The following is a 27,352-nucleotide window of genomic DNA, read 5'->3' as shown; positions in this document are numbered from 1 at the left end:
GTTGGCAGGATCACAGGCCCGCTCCGTCCCCCGGTTGCCTCTCTCTGCCTTCCCACTCCCTTCTCTTCCTTTCCCGCCTGCCCTCACTCCGCTCCCTTTTCTGCAGCCTCTTTGCTGAAGCTCTGGTACCGGGAACTGGAGGAGCCGCTGATCCCCCACGACTTCTACGAACAGTGCATCACTCACTACGAGAACCCCGAAGCTGCCATCGCAGTCGTCCACTCCCTGCCCAGGATTAACAAAATGGTGCTTTGCTACCTCATCCGCTTCCTACAGGTAAGCCGGCCTGAGGACCCATCTCCGGCGCCAGGCTGCCGGGGGGCTTACGGGGGCTGGTATGTGTGCCAGTGGGGGCCACACTGACCAAGAATATTGGTCCTCATATCAGGGCCGACACGGTAAGTGTGAAGGCAACAAATGTTCCCCATACAGCCACACTCCTTCAGGAGTTGGGATCTGCCGTGTAGGGATGTGCTCAGACTGCGGTTCGAGCAGCGGTTCAAGCCCTGGTTGGGATCGGGGATCGGGAGCTTTAAGGAAGAGCTCTAAGGAAGGTTTCGGGAACCGCCCCATGCAGCTGCCTGCTGGGGTGGCGCTCGGCCCAAGAATCCCCTTTGCGGCACCAGCACACACGGCATCTGTGGGCGCCATGTGCGTGCTCAGCAACACCATGCTGACCACTCAAATGACATGCCCATGCATGCGGGGACATCATGTCTGTGCCGGCACCACTTAGCCTGGGCACCGCCTCAGCAGGAAGCGGCAGGTAAGGACCTGCTCTCCTCTTTCTTAAAGCTTCGCTCCCTGATCCCAATGCTCGAACTGCCAGGGCTCGAATCGCTGCTCGAATCGCGGTTCAAGCACGAATCGCGGTTCAAGCACATCCCGACTGCCGTGGCTTTGTTTTAAATGTAAAGGTTTGCACTTGTGAAATTGGCCAGCTCTTTGGGCCAGTGTTCCTGGCAGCTGCAAAGATGAACTGGGACCCAGCCCACTGGCATGTAGTAAACAGGAAGCTGCCTTCTGCCGAGTCAGACCCTTGGTCTGTTGAGCTCAGTTTGGTCTGCACTGGCTGGCAGCGGCTTCTCCAAGGTTCCAGGCAGGAGTCCTTCTCAGTCCAAACTGCAGATGCTGCCAGGGGTTGAACCTGGGACCTTCTCCATGCAAAGCTCTACCGCTGAGCTGCAGCTTCGGATGCCCATAGCGTATGAATTTCCCTCTGGATATGAATGTTCCCTGATTGCTCTTCCTGTGGTGGTTGGAGGCTAGGCACTCGGCAGAGAACAGGAGAAGCACAGCCCTGGCCCAGAGAACGTCGTCTCTGTGACCTGGAGGTGACGGAAGAGGGTTCAGGGCCTGCCGGCCGGCCTGCCAAAACACCCCATTGAAGGTGGACACCAGCAACAGGCACTGGAAGGAAAGCTGTGCTGGGGTTGGATAGGGACAGGGGCTGCCTGCTGAACATCAGAGAAGCGTGGCTTTTAAAAGGTGCCTCTTGGCTCAGCGGCCATTGGCTTTTGGCCATCGTGGCTGGGGCTGGTGGGAGTCGTCGTCCAGCAGCAGCAGCTGGGGACCCAAGGTTGGGGAAGCCTTGCTCTGAGGACTGGCCGGATTCCCCAGAGGTGACCTGTGCTACAGATATGAGTGACCGCGTAGGGATGCGGTGCCCAGCGGGTGTCTAATGCAAGGCAGGTGTCAGGGGGCTCTTCTGTTGGGAACTGAGGTCCAGCAGGCGGAGAGGGCTCTCTCTGTCTTGCTCCACAAGTCCCCAGAGGGGTTTCACTGGCCACTGTGATCAACCAAGGGCCCCACTGCAGGGCCCCCTTGGTCAGATCCAGGGCAGACGCCCTTCTGCGCTGATGTTTCCTGCCGCTCCTTTGCTTCAAAATGGGGGGGGGGGTGCTGCGGCTACCTGTACCTGGCTGACAGAAGACCCCCCCTCTCCCCCTCCCTCTCCCACCCTGGCAGGTGTTTGTGCAGCCGGGCAATGTGGCGGTCACCAAGATGGACGTCAACAACCTGGCCATGGTGATGGCCCCCAACTGCCTGCGCTGCCAGTCGGACGACCCACGGATCATTTTTGAGAACACCCGCAAGGAAATGTCCTTCATCCGGGTGCTGATCCAGCACCTGGACACAAGCTTCATGGAGGGGGTCCTATAGCGGTGGTGCCGAGGGAATCAGAACTGGACCACATCGAGCCCCGCCCCCACCCCGGCCCCAGAATCAATCCATTAACAAGAACTGTCCTTGATGACGCAGCCAAGGGAACGGCGGGCTTGGTTGGCAGCGCGGTGCAGAGAGAGCAGCGGGACGCTCCCACGACTGTCTCGGCTGTGCCCCCGCCCCCCGATCCGTCTCCCCGGCTGTCCTCCATTCTTGCACTGGAGCCTCTCTGGGATTCCTCTGGTGCTTCTCTTGCGGACCAAGTGGCACTGCCCCAACGCAAGCCCCTCTTGGAGGCACCACAGGCCAGACGTCCAGAGAAACCGTCTGCTTCCTGGGGGATTCCTGTGGTCTGAGAATCCCAAAGAGAGTCTGAATTAATGGGCAACCTGGTGACGTTCAGGCGAACTATTGAGTTGGGGTGGTGGTGGGGTGGGGGGAAGAAGGCCTGCCCACCCTAGATTAAGTTTGCGATGTGCTTTCCTGGGCAACGGGGCACTAGATTTGGGGGTTGGGGTTGGGAACCAAGGTAGTGAAGGCAATGGTTGGAGTCAGGAAGGGCCTCTAACGCGGCTCATTTTCAAGATGGCAGCTGGGTCCCTTGGAGATCGGAGGGCAGGGATGGTGTGGGTAGCCGGGCCCAAGGGCATCCCTGAGAATACGAGGGGGACCCAGCCAAGCCCCATTAATCCAGACCCTCTTGGGGAGGAGACGATGCATAGTTGGGCACCCCAGAGGTGCGATACAGTGCGGGGAGGAGATCTGCTTATCGTTAGGAGTAGCTGAACCCATCAACAGGCTGTTTGTTAGTGAGGGCCGGAAGTGGCCGGGCCTGGGCACCGTTTTCTCGTGGTCCTCTCTTGTTATTCCCCTTCCTTGTTCCAGCACAATCACTGCCAGACGGGGCCGAGCCGAGCCGGGCCTCCCCCACTTCCTCCCTCCCTCTCTCCTGATGGCCAACAAAGAGACCAGTAATGCTGCTGGCCAGTGCAGGATTTCAGAGCTGGCCAATGAGGACGTTGGGCTAGGCTTGATCGCCCTGGAAGCCACCGCGCCCGGCTTTCCTTGCCCGCCTTCCCGATCCGTGCATCCAACACGACTGGCACACGGAGCCAGCCAGAGTCAAGGAGCCGCCTTCCCGAGGCCTGCCTGAAAGGGCGGGCTCAGTGTGGGTACATCCATGGTGGGAGTGGGGCAGGGCAGCTGGGTGCCCCCCCTTCAGCCACACGAGCCCCCGAGCCGAGTCTGCGCTTTCCGTGCGGGAGAAGGAATGATGCATGCATAACTGCATTTCCCTGCATGGTGAAGGAAGCCTTGCCTTTGCAGGGACTTCTCCCACACTTGCAGTTTGGCATTACAGAAGCACCGATCGGAGTCCGGAGCAGGAGATGACCCCAGGCAGGCAGCCGTCGGAGAGACGGGCCGAAGGGTCCCGAGAGTCCAGCCTTGAGCTTGCCCAGACCCCTCCCCCACCCCCCATCCCAGGTCTCGTTCCCTGGCACTTGTTCTCCACAAGGGAGCCAGGATCTCCGACTGACGGAGGGCGGGGGCTGCAGAACTTCAGGGCACCCCCACCCTCTTGGGCCAGTGACGTGAGCAGGCCAGAGATCTTCCTCTCCCACTTACTATCACCAAAGGGGAAAACCCCCGGAAATTTGAGGGAGAAAAAATAACAGCAGGTGTTGGTGAAATGCTTCCTTTCATCAACAAAGACCCTAGTTTGGTCGCTGGCTATTCTGCAGAGGAACCTCGGCATGCCAGTTTCTGAGACATTATTCTGCCTGAGACCAATTTGCTGTCAATAATAGTCAAGAACACCCTATAAACACCCCCCTGGGCCCAAACACACACATAAGTCTCAATTTGTTCTCCCCAGGGAAAGAAAGCCAGGCGTGGAGAGCGCCAGTTCTTCCCATGGCTTGAAAACGTTGGAGCCCTCTCTGGCCAGGACTGTGTGGGGAAAGGCCTCTTCTCCGGTCCACCAGCCCCATCCCGCCTCCCCCAGGAAGGCCAGACCTTGTTCTCTGCTGACGGTGGGTGGAACGAACAGCCCCCGGGGGCTCCGTTTCAGAGACTGGCTTGCCTCCTTCCCTTGCACTGGCATTCACGTCCTCTCCGGCAGGCTTGAGTAATCCGAGCGGAGGGAGCCGTCACCTCCAGCCCCCTGCTTTTCTTGACAGCCCAGGGCCCTGACCCACAGAGCCACACCGCCCCATCTGCCAAAATCCTGACGCCAAGCTGGCCATAGACGGATGGAGCGGCCATGCAGGGCCCCTTTCTTTGCACTCCTCCCAGCCGGGCGATGGTCCCCGCCCTTGGGAGAGGGAGTCCTATAGAGAGGCCACCTTCTCCCCACCCTGCCCCTTCTTGCCTAGTCCAGGTGCAACGCTCATCCCCTTGCTAAGAGGCGGTGGGGGAGATTTGGGGAGTGAGGGTGGCCAAAGCGTTTGCACAGCAGGGATGTCCCTTCCAGGCTCCGCTGCCACACCTGCCCCTGCCCAGTGAGCCACGCCTCAAGATCCGTGGCTTCCAGCTCAGGGGTCGTTCTCACTTGGCCCTTGAAGGGAGAACTCAGCCACTGTCGGCCGGGCCCATGGCTGCTGCTCACGGATGCTGCTTCTTCCATCCCAGAGAGTGGGCATGTTGGTTCTCCCACCGAACTCCTCCATATTTCTTTTGCTGTGTGGCCGCTCAGCCTCTTCCTGGCCATCTTGAGCCTTTGAAGCATCCCCTCGGAGGGTGGTTTCCATTCATGCTCGGATCCTGGGCGGGCTGATGAGCAGCACCGGGCACGTTCCTGGCATCTCTCCAAAGAAAGTGCCTTTTATCGCTAAAGGAGACCCTGAAAGAACCAGCCACTCCCTCTCCCTAGTTATACGGAGTGGCATCCAAAACAAGCCATGAGAAGAGAGAGGTGAGCACTTTCTTGCCTTCCGTGGCTTCTTGCCTGGCTGTGAGCCAAGGTCTCCGATCGAGGCTCCCAAAGGGTGTCCACCACCTTTGCTTGTTCCAGCGTATTTGTGACAGAGTCACTTTGGGCTGTGTGTTTATTCCAGTGCTGAGTCCCATGCAAATATGGGCACTGGAGTGGACACTGATCCGTGTAACTCAGCAACACAGGAAAGTAATAGGTGAAGGGCTTTAAAAAGGCCTAGCATAAGACATAGAGTAGGCCCATTTGGTGTCCACCAGCTGCGATAACAGAAAAATGTACCTTGCATAGAAAGTGGAAGGAGGAAAAGGTTCTCCCTTTCATATGTGAATTTTGGAAGCTGAGGATTTCGGGGAAAGTTGAATAGCTTGCATCCAAGGAATCTGTGGGATCCGCAGAGTTTGGAGACAATGTCGAGGAGTGGGAGGTCAACTGGGACTGAGCAGGGGTACCGGGAAGCAGAGGAAAGGTCTGTTACCAAGACAGCCCCAGGGCAGATTCACTCCGTTGCTCCACGGGGGAGCTGTAACATCACCAAGTCTTCCAGACTGACCTTCCCTGACCACCCACCGTAAGGGCAAGCCCACCCCCCACCCCCGCCCACTGTCTTCCCTCTGCAAGCCACCCCTTTGCTTCGAGAATTGGAACCAAGAAAGGAAGCCATGGAAAGAGGCTTGGAAATCAGTCCTCCCCGCTGGGAGACGGGGAAGCCCTTCCCCTCGTGCACTCCAAGGTGCCAGCATCTGGCTGGTGGTGGCCGTGGCCGTGGCCGGGGAGACGCGGCCCTGGGTTCCTGGAGCCCTCTGTGCTGCCGTGGCTTCAGGAAGGCTGGAGCCGTCGTGGCAGGCAAGCTGGCCTCCGCATCCACAGCCCAGGGTAGTGGGGAATTTGAAACCCACCCACCCACCCCCGTCTGATCAAGAAGGGGGTCTCATGCCGGAGTACACCACCCCCATGGAGTCAAACTTGCAGCGATCCCAGCCAGCGTGTCTACATCCCAGGCCAGGAAAAATTTATTCTGTAGAGCAGGGGTTCTCAGCCTGGGGTCCCCAGAGGGTGTTGGACTACAACTCCCATCATCCCCAGCCTGGGGCCAGTGTGGCTGGGGATGATGTCGTCCAGCCGAGTCCGAGGAGCCAAGACCGAGAGCCCTTGATATAGAGGTATAAGCGGGGAGGGGGAATGGCTAACAACATAGTTTTAATCCAGAGGTGTATATATCTTATGACCCATTGTTGGGGCTTTTTATTTGTATGAAAGATGCTCTAATCTTGACTTCGCTATTTATTTCATTGCTGTTCCAAAAACCCTCCTCATTCCGTTTGGCCAGAAATATATATTTATTCCCTCCCGATTGGTGACAGAGCTTTCTAATTAGGACAAAGGCGTGCCCACAGACAGTCTGTACCCAGAGGGTTGGCCTGTCTTCAGACAGAAGCCTTTCACAACTGATTGATTCCCCACCTACCCCCTTAAAACATGGTGTTTTTAATGGGATGTGCCTGATGAATGAATAAGATGGAAATGGATTAACAGCTCAGATGGGACCCTTCCCCCTTTGGCTAGACACACCCTCCCCATCATGAGACCCCAACCATTTTTCTTCCCTTACTCTGCAAACCTAGCTTTCCAGCAAGTTGCTTTGGGTAACCTTCAGGAGTTTGCTTCCTTGCAGAGACAGTCACTCACTGCCCGTGGAATTGCGGAATTGCACTGCTTTCAGTTACGAGGGCAATTCTGTCCAGATGGCCTCTGCCTCTCTCGCCTCGGCGGTCCCTCAAAGCTAAACCCGCGGAGGGGTGCAGCTCTTGGGCTTGCCTGTGGCTTGTCTTCACGCCACCAGGCAGCTGACTTGTGTTATCTGCGGGGTGGTGTGCATCTCTTATGCGCTGGTTGCGTGCTGATGGGCGGCTGAGAGGTTGGGTCTCTGCATCAGTCCCTGCATGGGACATGGGAGCAGTCCTGCCCGCTGCCAGCTCGTTACTAGATCTGGAGGTGTCTTACAGCCACCCCTGTGCTAATGGGAGGTACCAATCCAGCCCGTGCACCCGTCACCCCGCGTAAATTATCAGTGAGTGGAGATCAGCATTACCATGCTGCCTACTAAAGACACTCATATCTCATGCAAGCTACTAGCTACCAGCATCCAGATTTTAAGAACAGTGTCTGGTTCATAAGGCACAGTTAAAAAAAGAAGTTAATTGAAATGAGAATAATTACTTGGTTTTAAACACAGGATGAGCAAAGAGCTTCACCGAATCAAGTGCCTTAACACCTTCATGGGCTGTTACCTAGCAATGACCAAGCTATACCCTGAGCCATTTATCCTTGCAAATTCAATTTTCTGTGGAGTGTTGCAGCCTGCGGTTTTCAGAATGAGGTCATCTCAGTGAATTTACCTTTTTTATTTTGAGGGGGTGCTGCTTGACACATCTTGTTTTCTTTCCCCTCTTGCTTGCTTACCTTGGCAAAATGGCATTGCAAGCCACGCAAATTTACATCATCTAGTCCTCCAGGATGCTGTTTTTATATGGGCAAAAATGCCCACTCTAAAGAGGCTCCACTGCAAATAGTTTTGGTCCATAATAGAAAAGAAACCTTTGGAGAAAAAGCCCATGTCCTGAAGCTAATGAAGGAGGAAGGGATCGAAAGGCATGCGCCTGGGACCTCTGCAGAGAGAGTGTTGTGATTGCAGGTGCATCGGTTTCCAACAGACAGCCTTCCCATTGTATCTGATTGCAAACTATCTTGGCGACTTCCGGGACTAGCGCAAATTAGAAGTGTGTGTGCCGCCAGCACACAAAATGGGAGGGTCCTTGTACAAGTCCCGAGTCTCCTTTCATCAAACCTGGCGAGGCATTCAGAAGCTGGGAAAATGCTTGCCCCACTGGGTCATCTCCTCCACCCCAAGCATCTTCCTGTGATGGCGCTGAACAAAGCCCAGCCGGAGCGTAAGGGAAGTGGCGGGTGGGTGGCTTGAGTGGGAGGGCAGCAGAGACCCCACTCTGAACTTGACAGCTGAAGGACCGTCCGGCTGCAAGTGGGTCTGCTGCCACTCCAGCAGCATGGGGGCAGATCAAAGCATGGGGGGGGGGGCTGAGCCCTAAGAGCGGCTCGCCAGAGAAAGCTGCTCTTCACACTAGGCGAGCCCAGCATGGCGGGTGACGTTGCAGAGGCGCCCGGCTGTGCCCCTTGGGTTGCACACCACAGCCGCTTGGGGGTGGCCTGGAGCACGTCCGATCTGGAGAGAGCCCTTTCTGCTCCTGCTGCTGCTTCAGCGTGTCAGGGCTCTGGGGATAGGGACCAAGACGGGAGCAGCGCAGCAAAGGAGGCCCAGGTGTGTTGACCCCACCGCCACTGCCAGGCTGAGCCCTGGAACCTGTCGCCACTCTGGATCCGAGTCATGTGGGCGGTAGGCAACGCCTGGGCTGGGCACTAAAGCATCCCTCCTCTCTCTGTTCCCAGCATGCCACAAATGTGGTGCACAGCCCACAGTCCCACCAGGAACAACACTTGTGCACAGCATCCCCCGAGTGCACAGGCTGAAGCCCCATCCCCCCCCCGGCCGTAGCACTTAGCAGAAGCTCCGCCTGCTGTCCCTGGCTGCTGCCAGGACGAGCCCTGTGCCCCGGGCCGAGTCTGCCTGTGATCAGAGCACTCCAGAATCTGCCCCGGAGTACAGCGTTTGTCCCGGTAACCAGCGGACGGAGCATCCGAGCACCTCAGTGCACAAGTTCAGCCTCCTGCTTTTTCGAACAGCCGAACCAGGCCAAGGATTCACTCAGACTGGCGGGGAGCAACTTGGCTTGCGGCGGGTCTGAGTGGCTGCTTGGAGCAGTTCCCTTTAAATGCACCCCTGCTGCCCCACCCCCACCCTTTGATGGGCAGGTTTCATTTCCTCTTTTAAGCTTCTTTTCCTCTCTTTTAAAATGTGTCTATTTTTTTACTTTTTAATATAGTTTTATTAATTTATTTAAAAAGATGGCGCCTCCCACCCTGCCATTTCTCTTTGTTTGCTAGGATGGGAATTTCTGTCTTGACTCCCCCCCCCCCCACCAGATTGCATAAAAACATAAAGACAGGTGGACAAGAGCACAGAGAACCCCAAAGCCATAACTTCAGATGGCCCAAACCCCAAACCCCATTGGCCGCAAGACAGCAAACGGAGTCCCGTGTCCAAAGTGAAGAAACTTAAATGTGCTTTGGAGGCACAGGCGTTAAGCATGCTGACTTCCTTGGCTACGAGACTGTCCGTGTTTTAGACAGCCACGTTTGGGAAGCAGCTTTTAAGGGACTGCCCATTTGGCCAAAACCAGCCAGTGAAACAGAGCCTCCACTTGTAGCTCCTGCTCTTGCAAAAAAATCTCCAGTTAATTGAGTCGGAGTGCCTCCATCTGTGGGGCTGATGTGCATGCCCAGGCCTGGCTTGTTCCAGTCCCTTGACACCCTCCCCTGCACCCACCTGCCACTTGAGCTAATTGTCTAATTAATTCTTTCCTCTTTAGAGCCTCCCATCACTCAGCTAGCCTGCTTTATCACCTCTGCGGGATCAACCAGTAGCTGCTCTGTAGGATTGTGACCGAGGAAGAATGCCCTAGAATTGGTGGGGGCGGGGAGGAGAGGTAGCCAAGGAGCAGGGAGGTCTATTCCCCCCCCCCGGCCAGCCACCCCCCCAAAAAAACCAGCTGTATCCCTTTGGGAGCTGCCTGAATGGGAGAGGATGTGTTTCCACTTCAGCCTGCAGGCCTCTCTGTCTGCCTGCTTAGCCTAAGCAAGAAACGCGGCTTCCTTTGTGGTGCAGGCTGACCTTCTGCTCCCACATCGCTGCCATCACAAGCAGAATTCTCTGAAAGCAATTAAGCTGATTTGTTGTGGGGAATGGATGGTTCATTCCTCACAGCGATACAAATGCGGAGTGTTCGACTGAGCTGTGCTGCATAAAAGAGCAGTCAGTAGCATTATAAGCCATAGGTGCTCATGCCCCAAATGCTGTTAGACTACAACCCCCATCATCCCTCGCTACAGTGGCTGGGGATGATGGGAGTTGTAGTCCAGTAACATCTGGGGAAGCAAGTTTGTGAACCTATATTATAAGCAGTGCTTTCGCATCTCTCAGTTCAGATTGTTTTTCAGGGTTGGCCATATTTCAGGAACAGTTTCTGAAACAGTTGGCTTTGTTGAACATCTTCAAACTATCCTTGTCTCAAGATTCACTGTAACAGCTACCTATGAGTAAAACAGTTACTCATTTGTTATTTTCAATTTGCCTATATTTAATCGGGGGGGTGGGGGAGATCCAGATTGGACAGAAGGCCTGGATTTTTGTCCAATTTAAGGGCCACCTCAAAGAAATGTGTCCATTTGGAGGCAGAGATGCCCCAAGTGGCAAGATGGCCTTTCTTGGTCTGGGTTGAAATTGTGTGACCCACCCTCTGTAGGCAGACAAGCCCTCCCACACGTGAGCATGGCAGCCTGTCCCCACAGCCACTTGGGGGCTGGAAAAACCTTGCCGAGACCAGGTCCCAGCCCATGGCAAGCTGGTCACGCACCTTCACTGCCACAGGCAGGATCCAGCTTTTGGCAGACCATCACCAGTGGCTTGATATGGGCAGAGTTTTTCTCACAGCCCACCAGTAAATCCATCCCAGTGGTTGTGCCAATAGGCCCAGCACCAAGAGACTTGTGTGTGATCATCTCAACCCTTTCAGACACATTGCAGGATACTTGGCGGTCTGTGGAGTGTGCCAGAAATGGTTGAGCAAAACGACTGCCGGTTTACAATGAAGAAAGCAGCTATGAATAAGTTCGGACCCTTGGCTCTCCAGCTGCTGCTGAACTACAGCTCCCATCATCCCCAGCTGCAGTGCAGCTGGGGACAATGGGAGTTGTAGTTCAGCAGCAGCCAAAAAGCCAAGGATGTCTGCTCACGTTTGGAGATCAGCAGATTACCAACGGACAAGAATCTGGGTTTCAGGATAGCCATCGAACTACATCCCCACCTGTCATTCCCTTCCCTGCAGGGTTTACTTAGCTCAAATGCCACCTTTCCCCCAAACTAGTGGTGCAGCATCAGCCTTGGAATGGAACTGAATGCCACCATAGGACTTTGTTCCTTGTTCGATGCTTCTCTTCTGACCCATGGTGTGGTTAGGTGTGTGCGTGCATGCGCATGTGAGCAGAGCAGAGCAGTTACCGCCTGAACTGATTTTTTGGGGGGTACAAAATTAGCCTTGGGGCTGGGATGGGGTGATGCACCCTGCCTTTGAGTTTCCCTCCCCTTCCTTTCCAACGGCCTGAGAATCAGGTCCCTTACACTCCCACCCAGGTCCTGGATGTTTTCCTTGGACAATCACCTCAGGCACTGGGCAAGCAGCAAGTAAGGTGGGCTTCCCGGTCACTCGAACCCGTGACCCGACGGAGATGGAAGGTTTCCAGGCCAACCAGGCCCTCCGAGGCCATTTAGAGGGGCAACCTACTGTGTAACGTTGTCTGGCTAACTCTTGTAATTACGAAGCATGGAAATGTAGAAGCAACTCCATGTTGTGTGAATAAAGATGAATATGGACATCTTTCTGGAGAGCTTGGTCTTTAATTCCTGAGGTGGTGGTGCCCAGTGTCCAAAGGCGTGGCACCCCCTGGAGCCTTCTCGGGCTGGCCGCTGGGTCCTCTAGCCTTGTGCTGCCTGGTCTGGAGGCAGCACCTGGAGAAGCCGCTGCAGAGCCAGCCAAGGCTGGCTGCCTGGCTGCCAATCCAAGGCTCCCCTAGGAGCCAGGAGCTGGCCCTGATCCCCAAATGGGTGCTGAGCTCGAGTAGGCCCATTGTGTGTGTGGGGGGGGAGCCCTAAGCAGTCAGGCAAGTCCTTTGCCTCCAGAACTGGAGTCTCGCTTCTGCTCCTTGGTGGAAAGATGGGGAGGTGGGGGGCGGGGTGTGGGGGGAGGTTCTGGGGACAGGAGCCTGGCTGGGGGACTCTGGCTCTCCAGGGCTGCTCTCTGAGCGACTGGCTGCTTGCAGGAGTTCGAGGGAGCTGTCCTCAGGGCGGGGGGGGGGGGATCTCCTCCTCCTCCTCCTCCAAGTTAGTGGCTGCACACAAAGCTGGTGCTCAGCCCCTTAGCTGTGCTGTTGGCCCTCCACCAGGGATGTTCCAAGACTGGGCGCCCTGCTCCATCCATTCCCATACAGGGAGACGAAGTTGCCGATTTGGCTACATGGACAACGGTTGCTCAGGAACTTGGGCAATGTCATCTCCTCCCGCTGTGGTGCCCTGTCCTGCCAGAAGCCAACCAACTCCTTTTAACGAGGGGACACCTCCAAACTCAAGAGCCCTCCTGGGTTAATGTGCCACAAGGAGCACACTTGGGGCTCCTGCTGTATCCTGAGGCGCCTCTCTCCCCGCCAGCTTCAGGACTCCTTTCCTGACCCCTGGCCTCTCCGGCCTGCCCCTCACGTCCTCCTCTGCTCTGGGCCTGCTTTCCTTTGGATGTCCTGGACAGGGCCAAGGTTTCCTTCTCAAAGAGGAGGCGCCACGGCCTTTGCCTCTGACCTGGGCCCACAGCCTTCTGCCCACTCCCAACGCCAGATGCAATGAGCTGCAGTTATTTGGCAGGAAAGGAAAAACAAAAACATACAGCACATGCTCTGAGGCACTCTTTTTTTTATTGCTATATCACATTTTCCAAGGCTGAGATTGGATGCGGAGAGCAGGCTATAGGTGGAGTCCCGGTCCAAATAGACAGGAAAACCGAATTTGCTCCTACACACTCCTCGGGGTTTCCAAGTAGATCGAACACCGAGGGACCTCCCCACCTCCAAACAAACAGTTCTATTTAAAATGGCAGCAGAAAGAACACAGATTAGCATATCCATGGTGACTTTCAAAGGAAACAAAGCGACACCAGTCCAATGCTACACTACCACACGACATGGCCCTCTGCAGGTTGCCTCAAAATAAATTAATCCTCGTGGGTTCAGAGGCCCCCCCAATGACAAACAAAACCAAGACACTGAACAGAAAATGGGCAAAATCCCATGAATGGGCAACCTCCAATGGAGGCGGCTTCTACTCCTGCAGGGCCGCTCCAAAGCACAGACACGTTAAAGACCCCAGGAGGGGAAGGAGCAGCCCTGCAGGGTCTCCTTTGCCCATTAAATCACCCCAGACCACATATGTGGAGCAGTTAAGTGCACTTGTAGGGGTGAGTGGTGGTGGGGATGCCATTTCTGAATACTTCCACCATTCAACTTCCCGCAGGTAAAAATGTAGCATCTCACCAGCCTTCTCCTCGCTAGACTAGTTTTCTAGTATAGCAAGCCTTTGGCCATTGTGGCTGGGGGTGATGGGAGTTGTAGCCCAGTAGCAGCTTGGGACCCAATGTTAGGAACCTCGACATGGAGGAGGAATAGCACTGTAAAATAGGTGCTGGTGGTGGTGGCGAAAAAAATGGTGAGCTGGGGGCAATTTTAGGGGGCCTTTTGCCTGCGCCGCCCCCTTCCCCGCAATCGGAATAGGCTTTCCTAAGGCCACCTAGTGAATGAACAGCAGAGGTCTGCAACGGGGGCTCCTCGGCTCACAGTATTGACAGGGCGCCCGCTCTCTGTGGAGCACTGGTCCCTGTTCCGCCTTCCCAGCACCTCACAAGAGGTCTGAGAACTAACTGCCCACCTGTCTGCGGCTTCTCTCCGCTCGACGGAACACACGGAGTCCGGCCAGCCGTTTCCCCAGGGGCCGGTCACCTAATTTCATTGTCCACCGAGGTCCGAGCTGAAGCCCTCTCCAGACTGTCCACCGTCTCCCCAAACGAGACGGCCCAGCAGTGAACGTGGAGCTCCAGGAACGGCCGGGATGGGGCCGGATGCAGCTGAACCCTTTTCTCCCAAGCGCCAGAGCAGATGCTCCTGTTCGTACAGCCCATGGCATCGGTAAGTGAAGACTGGAGCATTTAGATGGGTGTCCTGGCTGGCGGGTGTCAGCAGGGCTTGAGGCGGCGTAAGAGACCCCGGAACGCGAGCGCTGCTTTGTTGGACCAGACCAGAGATCCCAGCGCGTCCAGCACTCTAGCAGGACTTTCTAGCAGGGCCAACCAGGACGCCCATATGCGGGCATGAAAGCAGCGTTTTCCTCTGGCTGCCCGTCCCCCAGCATCTGGCATTCAGAGATGGACCGCCTTGGGTCGTGGAGGCCGCATTCAGCGGCCATATTTGGCCGGCCCGGCCTCAAGTTCTCCTCCCCAGCCCAGCCGTTTTTCAGAAGCCAGCTCCAGCGAGCGTCCGAGAGCAGAAGCCGAGACTCCACTGGCGGCTTCTTCAGGCTGCCCACGGAAATGGCTGACGGCAGAAACGCTCCCGTTGAGTCCTTGCCAGGAGGATGCCCACCTATGGCTCTGGCCCAGGGGTGGGTGGGGGGGGGTGTCGGCTGTGCAGGAATCTGGGCTGGGGGTGGGTGGGGGGAGAGCCCTCAACAGGCCAGATCGTTGTCCCCCACGGCAGAGAAGGGGAGGCTGGAGGTGCTGCCGGCCTTGCTGCGCTTGCTGCGCTTGCCCCAGGCCAGGAGGGTGCTGGCGCCTTTACTCTGCATCCGGCTCTTCCGGCTGTTCTCCTTGTTGCTCTTCAGCAGGCCGCCGGCCCCCGAAGAAGACATCGCCGAGGACTTCTTGTCCACCTTCCAAAGAAAGAGACAGGAAGGAAGCAGCAGCATGAGAAGAGCGGGGTGGGGGTGGGTGGGGGGGGGCAGAGAAACAACGCTGGGCAGCCTCTCATTAAAATCCCCTCCTGCCCTGCTCCTCCTCACGACAGGGGTGGCAGGTCACTCCAGGTCAGCCAGGCCTTTCTGAGGGCGGGGCTGCTTCCTCTTCCATGCCCATGGACCATAGGGAGCTGCCTACTGAGTCAGACCCCTGCTCCACACAGTCCAACATTATCTGCTCAGACTGGCAGCAGCTCTTCTGTGTCTTGGGCACACACTCTCTCAGCACCTGCTACCTGATTCTTTTAGTGAGAGGTGCTGCTAAGGATCTGAATCCGGGGCCTTCTGCATGAAGACGAGGTGCTCTGCCATGGTGTGCGTACTGGGGATGCAGAATTTGAATCAAAACCATTCCGTATCTGACAACCTTTGCCTCTGTTTAAACCCCTCCCACCACCACCCCCAAACTTAGGAGCCTTGGGGTATGTGTAGGTTTGTGTCTGCCTCTGTGTCTGAGCAGGATTTCTAGCCATTGAGAGGGGAGAACAACAGTCCCTCTCACTCTCACTCATTCTGCACCCACAAAACCAGAATCAGCTGTTCTTATTTAAATTTTAGTTTCCCAATTCAGACCCTAGTTTTCTGACAAAAAAGGTGTGTGTGTGTGAGTGTGAGTGTGAGTGAGTAAGACTATAAAGGGGTGTGTGCGCGTACACACATTTGCTTACTCTGCAAGATTTATTCAAAGCTGCAGAACCTGCCTCTCTTGGTACAGAATCTGGATCTTTTATAGCACACAGTCTTTATCTGTAGCTCTATCTGGTGGGTTTTTAACTTTCAGCTTTTAAATTTGGTTTTAACTGGGTCTTGTTTTTAGTTATATTACTTATTTTATTAAAGTTATACAGGTGGCCCTTGATATCCGCAGGGGTTCCATTCCCGCTAATTTCCATGGAGAATGAAAGCACAAATAAAGAGACCTTAACCCTATGGAGATTGTGGGGTTAGGTTCATTGAGCGAAAAAACTGCTTAAGAAGCAGGGAGGGGGCAGATATAAGGGTGGGAAAGCACAGGACTGTGATCTCCACGTTTCCAGGAATGCCCCCCAAATCCCCCAATTTTTCATTTTAATTTTAAAAAGAAAGAAAGAAAGAGCCACAAAATGGTGGGTGGAAATGGCATCAGACATCATTTCCAGCCACTCAGGAAGGGCAGATATGTATTTGTTTGTTTGTTTATTAAAACATTTTTATACCGCCCAAAACCTACGTCTCTGGGTGGTTTTCAACAGAATAAAAACAAAGTAAAACATTCGTTAAGACAAAAATGGGAGGGGGGACACACACATACATTACAATAGTTTCAAAATTTTAAAATAATATTTTAAAACAGCATTAAAACCATTAAAACATTAATTAAAAGCCTGGGTGAAGAAATATGTTTTTAAAGACTTTTTTAAAGCTGTCAAGAGATGGGGAGGCTCTAATTTCACTAGGGAGCGCATTCCAAAGCCTCGGGGCAGCAGTGGAGAAGGCCCGTCCCTGAGTGGCCACCAGACGAGCCGGTGGCAAATGCAGACGGACCTCTCCAGCTGATCTCAATGGGCGACGAGGTTCATTACAAAGAAGCCATTCTCTTAAATACCCAGGGCCCAAGCTGTTTAGGGCTTTATAGGTTAGAACCAGCACCTTGTATTTTGCCCGGAAACATATCGGCAGCCAGTGTAGCTCCTTCAATACAGGAGTGATCTGGTCTCTCCGAGATGACCCAGAGACCAGCCTGGCTGCCGCATTCTGGACCAGCTGTAGTTTCCGGACTATGTACAAGGGCAGCCCGCACCAGATATGCAAAAACTGCCGATATGTCATGTCGCGGATAAAGAAACTGGGCCTCTGAGACCCATCCATGGATACATGAAACTGTGATCTGCGAAACCATGGACAACGAAGGTCTCTTGTACTGTTTTATCACGTTTCATCATGCCAGCTCTTCTGTCATTTTTGGTGAGCTGCCCCGCACAATACTGCCCTGGAGCGACAGGACATAAAAATCCAAAGCAAACAACATGCATCCATAAAGAAGGTCCACGTGGCTCACACTATTTAGGAAGAACCCAGCGGAGCCTCCAGCGCAGCTCCCGTCCTCTGGCCATTGGAGCTTCCTGCCACATCCTGTCCCTTGGCTGCAGGCCAAGAGAGGCAGCAACCCACAGAGAATCACGAGGAAGCTCTTCATTCTCTAAGCAAGCCATGCCACGGACCATCATGGTTGCTGCAGGCCTCCCCCCCAGCCAGAGGCGGTCTCTGCTGCTACAGGGCCTTCCCCATGCCACCCAGAAGCCACATTACCGTGCTTTGCCCGTCTGAATACTGCAGTGTGATGACGCCAACCTCGGCCCCCTCGTCGCCCACGACCTTCAGCATCTGCACCACCTCGGCATGCTTGGACCATCTGCAGTCTTTGCCGCCGACAGAGACGATGTAGTCGCCCTCCTTCAGCCCCGCCTCCTGGAAAGGCACCCAGCAGAAACATCTTGAGGCGAAGAGAGCCTGAGACACCACAGCCCCCAGGGAGGGTGGGGGGGCAGGGAGAATTTCGGGGATACCACCAAGGCCGCAAAAAACACTTGCCAGAAAACAGAGATGCAAGGTGAACATGCAGCAGCCGTAGCAAAAGTAATAGGAGGAACTGAGTCAGACCATTGGTCTATCTAGCTGAGTATTGTCTACACAGACTGGCAGCGGCTTCTCCAAGGTGGCAGGCAGGAGTCTCTCTCAGCTCTATCTTGGAGATGCTGCCAGGGAGGGAACTTGGAACCTAGATGCTCTTCCCAGAGCGGCTCCATAATAGCAGGAGTGCCAAGTGATGAGAGACGTTTTTGTTGGCTAATTTCCTCCCTTTATATGAAGCTGTCTTCTACTGAGTCAGACCATGGAGTCCCTCTAGCTCTGTACTGTCTACTCTGACTGGCAGCAGGTTTCCAAGATTTCAGTCAGGAGTCTTTCTCCGCCCTACCCGGGGATGCTGCCAGGGCCTGAACCTGGAAGCTTCTAAATACCAAGCCAGGGTTCTACTGCTGTGCTATGGCCTCTCCTCAACTAGTTAAAACAAAACTGCCCTCCCCACATTCTTCATTCTCTAGCACCTGGCATTTACTGAGGTACACTGCCTCTGAACATGGAGGTTCTGTTTAGCCACCATAACCAATAGCCTGCGATAGACCACAATGAGACCTCTCCTCTTCCTTCATGAATTGATCTAATCCTGTGTCAAAACCATCCAAGACAACAGGTGCCATCACACATTCTTGGCCAGTGAATCCTGTTGATACAAACCCAGTTGCTTATAGTCATAAAACAGTCACTGCAATCCAAAAATAAAAAAGAACCTTCAGTAGCTACTAAGACTCAGATAAGTGTGCTATCAAAATAACTCCACACTTCCTCTACAGTTTAAACATTTCAGAGAACAGACGTCTTGTGCAGAAAAAGGATTAAGATGGGGGGGGGGGGAATAAAAGCTCTGAAATCTCTCCAAAATATGAAGTAAGAGGATCAGACAAAAAGGACACCCCCATCATATTTAAATATGACACCCCATCATATTTAACATGCTGGGCCTGGATAGTCTTAATTTTGTGTTGTGTGAATACGTGTTTCTTTTGTCTCTCCTGATTCTGCAGTCAGACCTTTTCTTTGTCCCTCTTTTTCTTGCCGTGGGTTCCAGGCCTCCGTTGCTGCCCATGCCTACAGCATGGGTTCTCAATCTTGGGTCCCCAGATGCTGCTGGCCAACAACTCGGGCATCCCCAGATGAAAGCCACTGTGGATACTGGGAGTTGTAGTCCCACACCTGGGCACCCAAGGTTGAGAACCCTTGCCTTACAGACCCGTCCCCCTCAATTTCATGTCAAGTTGCTGCAATCCACTGCTAGGGTGGGTGGGAAACTGCCCTAACTGCCTGCACAAGAATGCTTCTTGCAAGACAGAGCAGGCACTGAGGTTTGTGGCAAAGACGAGGCAGTGTGGAGACACCCTTTCCTCCGGCCACAGCCATCTTCCCCTCCCGCCTGAGCCCTGCCTTATCTGGAGATACTTTAGAGGCCCTTAACGGCGTCACAAAGAACAAGGCCAACCATCTTCAGGATGGCAAGACAAAGGACTCACGGCAGCGCAACCACCAGCGATGACTCCGGCAATGAGGACCGGGGAATCCCCTCGGAGGGTGAACCCAAAGCCGTTCTCTCCTCGGACCAGGTGAACCGTCCGTGGGGGGTGCCATTTGTTCTTGGCAGAGAAAACCGACAGTGGGCCCTGGAGAGAGAAGACCGTGCATTGGAGGGATGCATCCGTGGGGCTGGAGCGGGCGGAGGACATGGGCTACCTGTCGCAATCAGACACCCACCACGCTAGCCTGCCTGGCCGCAGCAGTGGCTCGGGGCATTGCCCTCTCTGTGGAAATAAACGGGCTCTGCCTCCCAGCTCCAGCTTGGCTACTTCCTGCCAGAGAAAGGGGAGCTCTGCAGCTTGAAAACCACGGCCGACGTCCTGGCTAATGGGGCACTTCTACAACAAACGGAGAGGCACACTAGTGCAAGACGACTGCAAAGCCCTGCGAGGTCACTGGGATCTCCAGAACTGCGCTGTTGGACAAGGATTCCCTGCAAAGCATAAGGGGCATGCCACAGGCCGCGCAAGTGGAAACATGTCTGAAGTGGGACACCTCCAGACTTCGCACCACTTGCTTGTGCAGGCACAGCGTTAGTCTGGATGTTGGCCCGTGAACTGCAAACGGAGAATCCCAGTCCGCTGTGCTAACGGCTTCTGGCCTCCCCACACATGAAGTCCCCCCACTCCGACAGATGTGAACACTTCTTACAGTAGACAGCAGCTCCTTTCTGACAACCCCCACCCAGCCACTCCAAACGTAAACAGTAGGCCTCATCTAGGCGCGGTCGTTCATACCAGCCTATGGAAGATGTCCATGACCTTCACCTTGGAGAAGTTGGGAGATTTGATTTCTGCCCTCTGGTGCGTTTTGGCTGAAAAGAAGAAAGATGCTGATGGAATTCAATGTTGAAACCATCGCACCAACAGACCAGCAAGCGTTTGGTTATCATCAGAACACATCCACCCACTTTTCAATCCCCACATGCAAGGGTTCTCAAAATTGGGTCCCCAGATGTTTCTGGACTACAACTCCCATCATCATTCCCAGCCACAATGGCTGAAGGCCAATGTTTCTGGGGATGATGGGAGTTGTAGTCCAACATCATCTGGGGACCCAAAATATTTCCCAGAGTGGCTGAAACAATTCATAAAGCAGCGGGCAGCGCCCATGCAGCCCTGTGCTCACTTACGATGGATGTCGGGGGCGTCTGCAGTTTCAAAGAAGTCTTCCTCATGATCGATCTCCGAGTACTTGTTGAGCGAGCGCTTGTGGGCAAAGCAGAGGACCTCCTGGAGAATGTCCATCTTCCTCAAGATCTTGCACAGGCTGTGGATCCTCATGGCCTCCTCATGCCTCATGATGGCCTTCTTGAGGTGGCCCTTTCCTGCAGAAAGAGATGGTTATTCTTCACGAAGCAACTGCAGGGCCAGGGAAGATGGCCGGTCAGCCACCCCTCGCGTGCTCTGCCTGTGAGCTCCAGAGAGGCATCTCTCTGGTCATTTTTGCAAGTTCAGTAGTGAACTTGGTAGGTCTTCATGTGATCCAGTAAGGCAATGCTTACACCTTTGGTTTGAGAAATGGGCTGGCGACATCTCAGAGGCACAATTAAGACTCAGAAGAGTGCAAAAGAAAGCATAGAAAACTGCTCTCCGTTCCCCTTCAGAAGGGGTCCCCCAACCTGTGCTATTCCAGATGTTGGTGGACTACAATGCCCATAATCCCCGGCCACAATAGGTGGGTATCATGGGAGTTGTCATACAGCAACAGCTGGACCACAGCAGCTTGGGAACTAGGGATGTGCACAAAGCCGGTTTCCCCGGTTCGGTTCAAGTCTGAACCGGGCTTGAACTGAACCGGGCATGTTAGGTTTTGGCAACCCAAATGAGTGGCACGGCTCGAATTTGAGCTGGTTCAGGCCCAATTCAGGGGTGCCAGGGATGGTGTTTGTTTTTTAAATGGCATACTTACCAACTCCGAGGCCTCGGGGGATGTTGCTGTCAGCCGCAGGCAAGGGGTCCTCAGGAGGTCCCACCTCCCCCTGCCGCCCCCGGATGTTCCGGCCTGCTTTAAGGCCTTTTTGGCCCATTCCGGCCCTCTCCAAGCTCATGGTGGCCATTTAGGAGGCCACTGCGCATACACGCAGGCCATCTGCATGACCAGGTCGGCTAGCCATGCAAATGGCTCATGCGTACACATGGTGGCCTCCAAAATGGCCACCGTAAGTTTGGAGAGGGCTGGAACGGCTCGGAAAGGGCCGGAACTGTTGGAAGTTAAAGGACTTTGCGCTGTCTCTTTCCCTCAGACAGTGGAGGACAGACTAGTAAGTCAGAGGGCTAGAGAGTCAAGACATTGGTCATCCCTTCTCCACTGCTCTGATGCTATCCCTTTGAAATGTAGATTGCTACTCTTAGGGATTCAACTTCCTTCCTCTCTCTCTTCCCTACCTGCCCGCCTACCTTGCAACATGGCAAGCCTCTCTCCCTGCACCATATGTGCAGAGAGGATGCAGAATCCATCTGCATCCAGCTAGATAGATAGATTAGAGATCTTAACTCCTCACTTTCCTATCTAGAATGGAGTTCCTTAATAAATGCCTTCCTTATATATGGATTGGAAACTATGAATTGGCTCCAAGTTACTTTACTCTCAGCATACATGCATGTCGAACTAAATTCTGCTGTGTTGTGCCTCTGTGCACTCTGCTATAATGAGAAAGGGATTCTCTCACCACAGAGAATTTCCAACAAACAGCCTGGGGGAGACCAGCAGGGGGAGGAGGAACCACCGGAGGGACCCCCCCCCGCCACCAGCAGCACCCCCAAAGCCCCAGAGGTGGTACATCCACCATTAAACAAACAAACAAACCCTGGACTAGCCCTGCACTGGCCCGGGGTGGGGTTGGGGGCTGGCTCAACTTCAAGCTGAACCAGGCCTGGTCTGGCTTGAGGGCGAGTCCTCGAACCGGGCTAGCTCCATGGCGAATTGACTCAAGGTCGAGCTGGTTCACACATCCTTATTGGGAACCCCTGCCTTACCACCATGGGCATCGCCCTGCCAAACCTTCAAACTGCCAAGCAAACATAGATGCCAGCCAGGGTGGTCTCTGAGTCGTTGTGAAGAGGCCACATGACACCCATTTGTTTAAAGATGGCTGAACTACCATCCATCACTACAGCTGCTTGCATGCAACATGCCACCTGGCCTCTCCCTGCATGTTGCTTCTCATTCTGAGAAGCGGTTGCAACTTAAAGCGGCACAAGAGGGCAGCACAACCCCACCTCTGTTTGCTCCAAAAGGGCACAGGCCCAACTCGCCCTTTGTTTACAGGGAGTCGTCGATTCATCTTTACTCATTTATTTATGGTCACATTTTTATACTGCCTTTCATTAGAATAATCTCAAGGCAGTTCACAAAACATTTAGAACAATATAAAACCATAAAATCTACACAATAAGAATTAAAATGGAATATATAATAAAAATCTAATTAATAGTTTTAAAAATATGTACAATATAACCATAATTATATACAAAGCAGAGGCAAAAAAAAAAAAAAAAAAGCCCACTCATTTAAAAGCCTGGGTGAAAAGCCAAGATTTGACTTGCTTTCTAAAAACTGTGATGGAGACTGGGGAGTGGAAGTCCACCTGGAGAACATTCCAAAGTCTGGGGGCAATGACTGAGAAGGCCCTGTCCCACGTGCACGACAGGAGAGCCTCCCTCATTGTTGGCACATGAAGCAGGGACCCCTCTGATGACCTCGTCGAGCAGGCAGAGACCCTTGGGAGCAAGCGGTCCTTCAGGTATCCAGGACCCAAACCATTTCGGGCTTTAAAGGTCAAAACCAGCACCTTGAATTGGACCCAGAAACAGATTGGCAGCCAATGTAGGTCTTTCACAATGGGGGTATTATGGTCCCAGTGGGCAGCTCCAGATAACATCCTAGCTGCCGCATTTTGCATTAGCTGCAGTTTCAGTATATTCTTTAAGGGGAGCTCCATATAGAGTGCGTTTCAGTAATCCAGCCGTGATGTGACTAAGGCATGGGTAACAGTGGCCAGATCTGCCTTCTTGAGAAAGGGATGCAGCTGGTGCACTAGACGAAGCCGTGCAAAGACACCCCTGGCCACCGCCTCCACCTGAGCTTCCAAAAGCAGAGCCAAGTCCAGCAATACCCCCAAGCTGCATACTTGCTCCTCCAAGGGGAATTCAACCCCATCCAGAACCAATAAAAACTCCTCATCCCGATCGGCTCTCCTACTGACCAACAGTACCTCCGTCTTGTCTGGATACAATTTCAGTTTATTAGCCCACATCCAACCCATCACGGCCTCCAGCCCCCGATTCAGGACATCCACCGCCTCCCTAGGATCCGGTGACAAGGAGAGATAGAGCTGAGTGTCATCCGCATATTGCTGACAACTCAGTCCAAGTCCCCGGATGACCTCTCTCAGCGGTTTCATGTAGATGTTGAACAGCACTGGGGACAAATCAAGACCCTGTGGGACCCCACAGGCCAATGGCCATGGAGCTGAGCAGTAGTCCCCCAGCACCACCTTCTGGACCTTCCCCCTGAGAAAGGACCGAACCCACTCCAAAGAAGTGCCTCCAGTCCCTATACTTGAGAGGCGGTCCAGAAGGATACCCTGGTCAATGGTACTGAATGCTGCCGAGAGGTCCAGCAGAACCAACAGGGACTCACTCCCCCGTCAAGCTTTAGTTACACCAGACAACAAAATCACGACTAAAAGAAAGCAGAATGTATGCATGCCAAGAACAAAAACTGAGGATACGCTAGAATGGGTCTCCTACCCTAGACCCCCAGTTGTCGATGGGCTGCCACTCGCACCATCCCATCAGCCACTACAGCCTTTGGGCAGTTTCCTAAATAATCCCTGAGCCAGACTCACACATTTTAGCTGCTGGAACCACCTCAGGGAGTAAATGCTCCGAGTGATTTCTGGCACCATCTACCTCCCATCCTGAGATGGAAAACAGGCGACAGCATTGTGGCCCTTACAGCTTTCTGTTGTCATCACCCCTTGTTAATTCCTAGTTCTAATTTCTAACTAATTAAAAGAGTTTTTAAGATGCTTTATACTGTATTTTGTATTTTCTTTTTACCTTTTTGGAAGTCTGTTATCATTTATTGTGTTATGTGTTTTTATTGTATGTTTTAATCCTCTGTTGTGAGCCGCTCACAGAACAATTTGTTATGGGGCGGTTAACAGATAAAGTTTATTATTATTATTATTATTATTAACTCAAAACACGGTGAAATTGAAGTCATTTCTGCACAGAGGAAAAGGTTAGGGTAACAATGAACAAACTGGGCTTTCTCCGTGGAGTAATCTTTGGAGGACATTCCTGCTCAATTCCATTTCCATTCCTCTGAGAACATCAATACAATTTTAAACTTGTTTTGATGTTTTTAAAACTTTTAAAAGCTTTTAAAACACCACTACAAATTTGGCTGCTGCAGGTTTGATGGTCAGGACAATAGAAGCAGGAGAACATACTGTCGTACAAAGACGACAAATATTTATATACTGCTTTTCAACCCAAGTTCCCAAACGGTTTACCTAGATATAAATAAACAAACAAACAAAGATGGCTGCCAGTCCCCAAAGGGCTCACAATCTAAAAAAGAAACATACAATAGACACCGGCAACAGCCCCTGGAGGGCTGCTGTGCTGGGGACGGGCAGAGCCAGTTGCTCTCCCCCTGCTAAATAGAGAGAATCGACACTTTTCAAAGATGCCTCTTTGCTCTGTTATCAGGGGTTAGGGTTAGTATTGCAATCTGAAAGTCTTGCAATGCTATCACCTGTTTTCCATCTCTAGGCGTCAAAAACCACAATGAGCATTCATCTGCCTGGATGCTACGGTCTATCTCAGCCAGCTCACGTACTACTGTATTTTCTTGAATCGAACACTCTGCATTTAAGATGACCCTTAAAAAATACGGCCGTCCCTCGCCTATCGTGGGTTTGCCAATCGCAGATTTGAGTATCCACGATTGGAAAATTGTCACCACCCTTGCCAAGCATGAACCGAGTATTCGTGGTTTGGCACCATTTTTTCAAATTTTGGGCCGTTTTGGGGGCCAATTTCCGGGGTCATGTGGTCATTCTGAAGGTCGGGGGGATTTCTCTCTCTCTCTCTCTCTTTTGTATTTTTGGGCACTTTCCCTCTCGTGATTCCCCTAACCCCCCGTATCCCATTAAAGCCTATGTCTCGCCTACCACGAATTCTCCAACCACGAGGGTTTCCAGGAACGGAACCCTTGTGGTTGGCAAGGGACTACTGGAGAGACTAAACATAGGTTACCCCTGTGTTTATCTGAAAGGATGAGGACGCTGAATTTAAGGAAACCCCATGATTTCTAATATCAAAGAACTGGGGTGGGGGGGGGAGAATCTAATCTTGGATTCAGGTAAATACAGTAAGAACACTACTAAAGACTGACTATCCAAAAGGCACACCACCCAGAGCCTTTGGATAGGGTGGTATAGAAATGGAAGGAAGGAAGGAGTGGGATTTGTGTCTTCTGCACCGGCAACAAAGCCAATCCATCCCTTGACTGTCTCCCACTCAGGAAATCTCTCCTAGCTCCAGGCTGACTCTGCACAAACAGTAGCCATGGAGGCAGGATCCTCCATAGGGCACTTACCCAGTTTCCTTCTCTCCTCCTGGTCTTGCAAGAGCAGGCGCTGAGCTGGTCCCTCCGGCACAGTGATGTGGAACTGGCGAAAGGCCTTTTCGTGGTCTGGGAGATCCGCATCAGATGCAGCTGTAGGGAACAGACCAGGCAAATGGTTTAACTGGCAGGGAGTGATGGAGGACGGCCAACTTTATTACAGCAAAGGTTCTCAAACTTGGGTCCCCAGATGTTGTTGGACTACAACTCCCATCATTTGGCCATTGAGTCTGGGGATGATGGGAGTTGTAGTCCAACAACATCTAGGGACCCAAGTTTGAGAACCCCTGCTATGCTATCCTCTGGAACTAGAGTTGATGTTTCCCAAGGGCAAAGCAGGTCTGAACAGAGACAAGAGGTTCAATCCTGGCATCAGTTAGGGATAGGCAAAGTATGACTCACTTCAGTGGGGCTCAAGTGCAAGGGGCACAGGGCAGGATTGCAGCTCTGGCACCGATTCCCACATGCACAACTGCTACGGAGAGCCACCACTCAGCCACAGACGGCAGATCTTGCATGCAGAACGCTCCACATTCAGTTCCAGCCATCTTCTGTTCAAAGGACTTGTGCTAGGAAGGCTGGAAAAGACCTCTCTCCACCCAAGAACATGGGGAGCTGCTGCCAGTCACAGCATGTCATGCAGGTTTGGCTGGGCCAGTGGGCGAACTCAGCAGGGCGCTTCACACAGTCAACAATAGGGCAGGAGAAGCCGCCTATCCCAGTTCGGGACCTGGGCACGCTCCTGTTTGCTGATAGTTAAAAATAAGTTCAGAGGTGGGGCGCTGGATTGTGAGTGAGGCCTTCACGCTGGGCAGCACACGCACGCCGCACCGACATTCCGCCCCCAGCTTCAGAAAGAGACGGGCAGAAAAACGGTCCTGCTTAGCTCATGATGAAGTTCCCCACTTCCTGCCTTGCTTTGGACCGACACACGATCGGCAAACGGAAGAGCACAGAGCTCCTGAATAATGCCAATCGCGTGGATTGCTCTAATAGATATTCAGATATGCCCGTGTAGATCCAGCCTCTCAAGAGCCACTCTGCAGGCTTCTGGTCCTTAGGGTGAGTGAGAGGTCTGACGGTGTGTGGGCAGCCCTTGGGGTCAGAAGGCCTGACCGGGACCCCCCGCCGCCCCACTTCCCAGGGCTGTAACCCTGCACAGGTCCTGGCGCCCGAGAGGAGGCGGCTCAGAGGGAAGGTTCCTCTCCACCCTTTACATTTCTAGTTTGGCAGGAACAGCTCCTTGGGGGCCTGCCACTACGGGTCCATGGGGGGGGGGGGGGCACACCGATCAAACATAAAACCAGCACGCTGTGGAAAGGCCATGGCCGCTGCTCAGGGATTCCGTGCTTTGCACATTGAAGGTTCCAGGCGCAGTCCCTGGGCATTTCTGCTAGAAGGGATCTGGGTAGGTAGCAGGTTGTGGTGGTTGAGGGAAAGACCCCGCTCTCTGCCCGAGACCCTGGAGAGCTGCTGCCAGTCAGAGCAGGCAAAAGGAGGCTGGAGGGACGCCATAGAAAGACATTGTCATATGTTCAGATGATCTATTTAGTCTCCTGCTAACTGGGCAAAGGGGCCCCTTTCAAAAGTGATGATTTTTTAATTTATTGATTGAGCAGGGGGAGAGCAACTGGCCCTATCCGCCCCCAGCACAGCATTCCTCCAGTGGCTGTTGCTGGTGTCTATCTTCTCACATTCTTCTTTAG

At 53.4% G+C, this 27,352-nt stretch overlaps 2 protein-coding genes across 6 annotated transcripts in view; one reads left to right on the top strand and one right to left on the bottom strand.

Annotated features, from left to right (window-relative positions):
• ARHGAP39 (Rho GTPase activating protein 39) overlaps window positions 1-11,668 on the top strand; it is a 224,025-nt gene extending 212,357 nt beyond the window's left edge. For all 3 annotated transcript variants that reach the window (XM_053251141.1, XM_053251142.1, XM_053251140.1), the window contains 2 exons: window positions 107-276; window positions 1,969-11,668. In XM_053251141.1, the coding sequence (XP_053107116.1) occupies window positions 107-276; window positions 1,969-2,163 (365 nt within the window). In that variant the 3' untranslated portion in view covers window positions 2,164-11,668. The remainder of the gene's footprint in view (window positions 1-106; window positions 277-1,968) is intronic.
• A 1,064-nt stretch (window positions 11,669-12,732) lies between these two features.
• The window catches only part of RHPN1 (rhophilin Rho GTPase binding protein 1), a 59,181-nt gene continuing 44,561 nt past the window's right edge, over window positions 12,733-27,352 (bottom strand). For 2 of the 3 annotated variants that reach the window (XM_053251143.1, XM_053251145.1), the window contains 6 exons: window positions 25,620-25,739; window positions 20,137-20,331; window positions 19,742-19,818; window positions 18,944-19,090; window positions 17,127-17,285; window positions 12,733-14,753 (listed from right to left, as the gene is read on the bottom strand). In XM_053251143.1, the coding sequence (XP_053107118.1) occupies window positions 14,550-14,753; window positions 17,127-17,285; window positions 18,944-19,090; window positions 19,742-19,818; window positions 20,137-20,331; window positions 25,620-25,739 (902 nt within the window). In that variant the 3' untranslated portion in view covers window positions 12,733-14,549. The remainder of the gene's footprint in view (window positions 14,754-17,126; window positions 17,286-18,943; window positions 19,091-19,741; window positions 19,819-20,136; window positions 20,332-25,619; window positions 25,740-27,352) is intronic. The other variant, XR_008307434.1, reaches the window with a different exon arrangement.

Source organism: Hemicordylus capensis, chromosome 4 (assembly GCF_027244095.1).
Source record: "Hemicordylus capensis ecotype Gifberg chromosome 4, rHemCap1.1.pri, whole genome shotgun sequence".
Lineage (NCBI taxonomy): Eukaryota > Metazoa > Chordata > Lepidosauria > Squamata > Cordylidae > Hemicordylus > Hemicordylus capensis.
The sequence above is the reverse complement of the archived record's forward strand: the minus strand, read 5'-3'. Positions and strand labels throughout refer to the sequence as shown.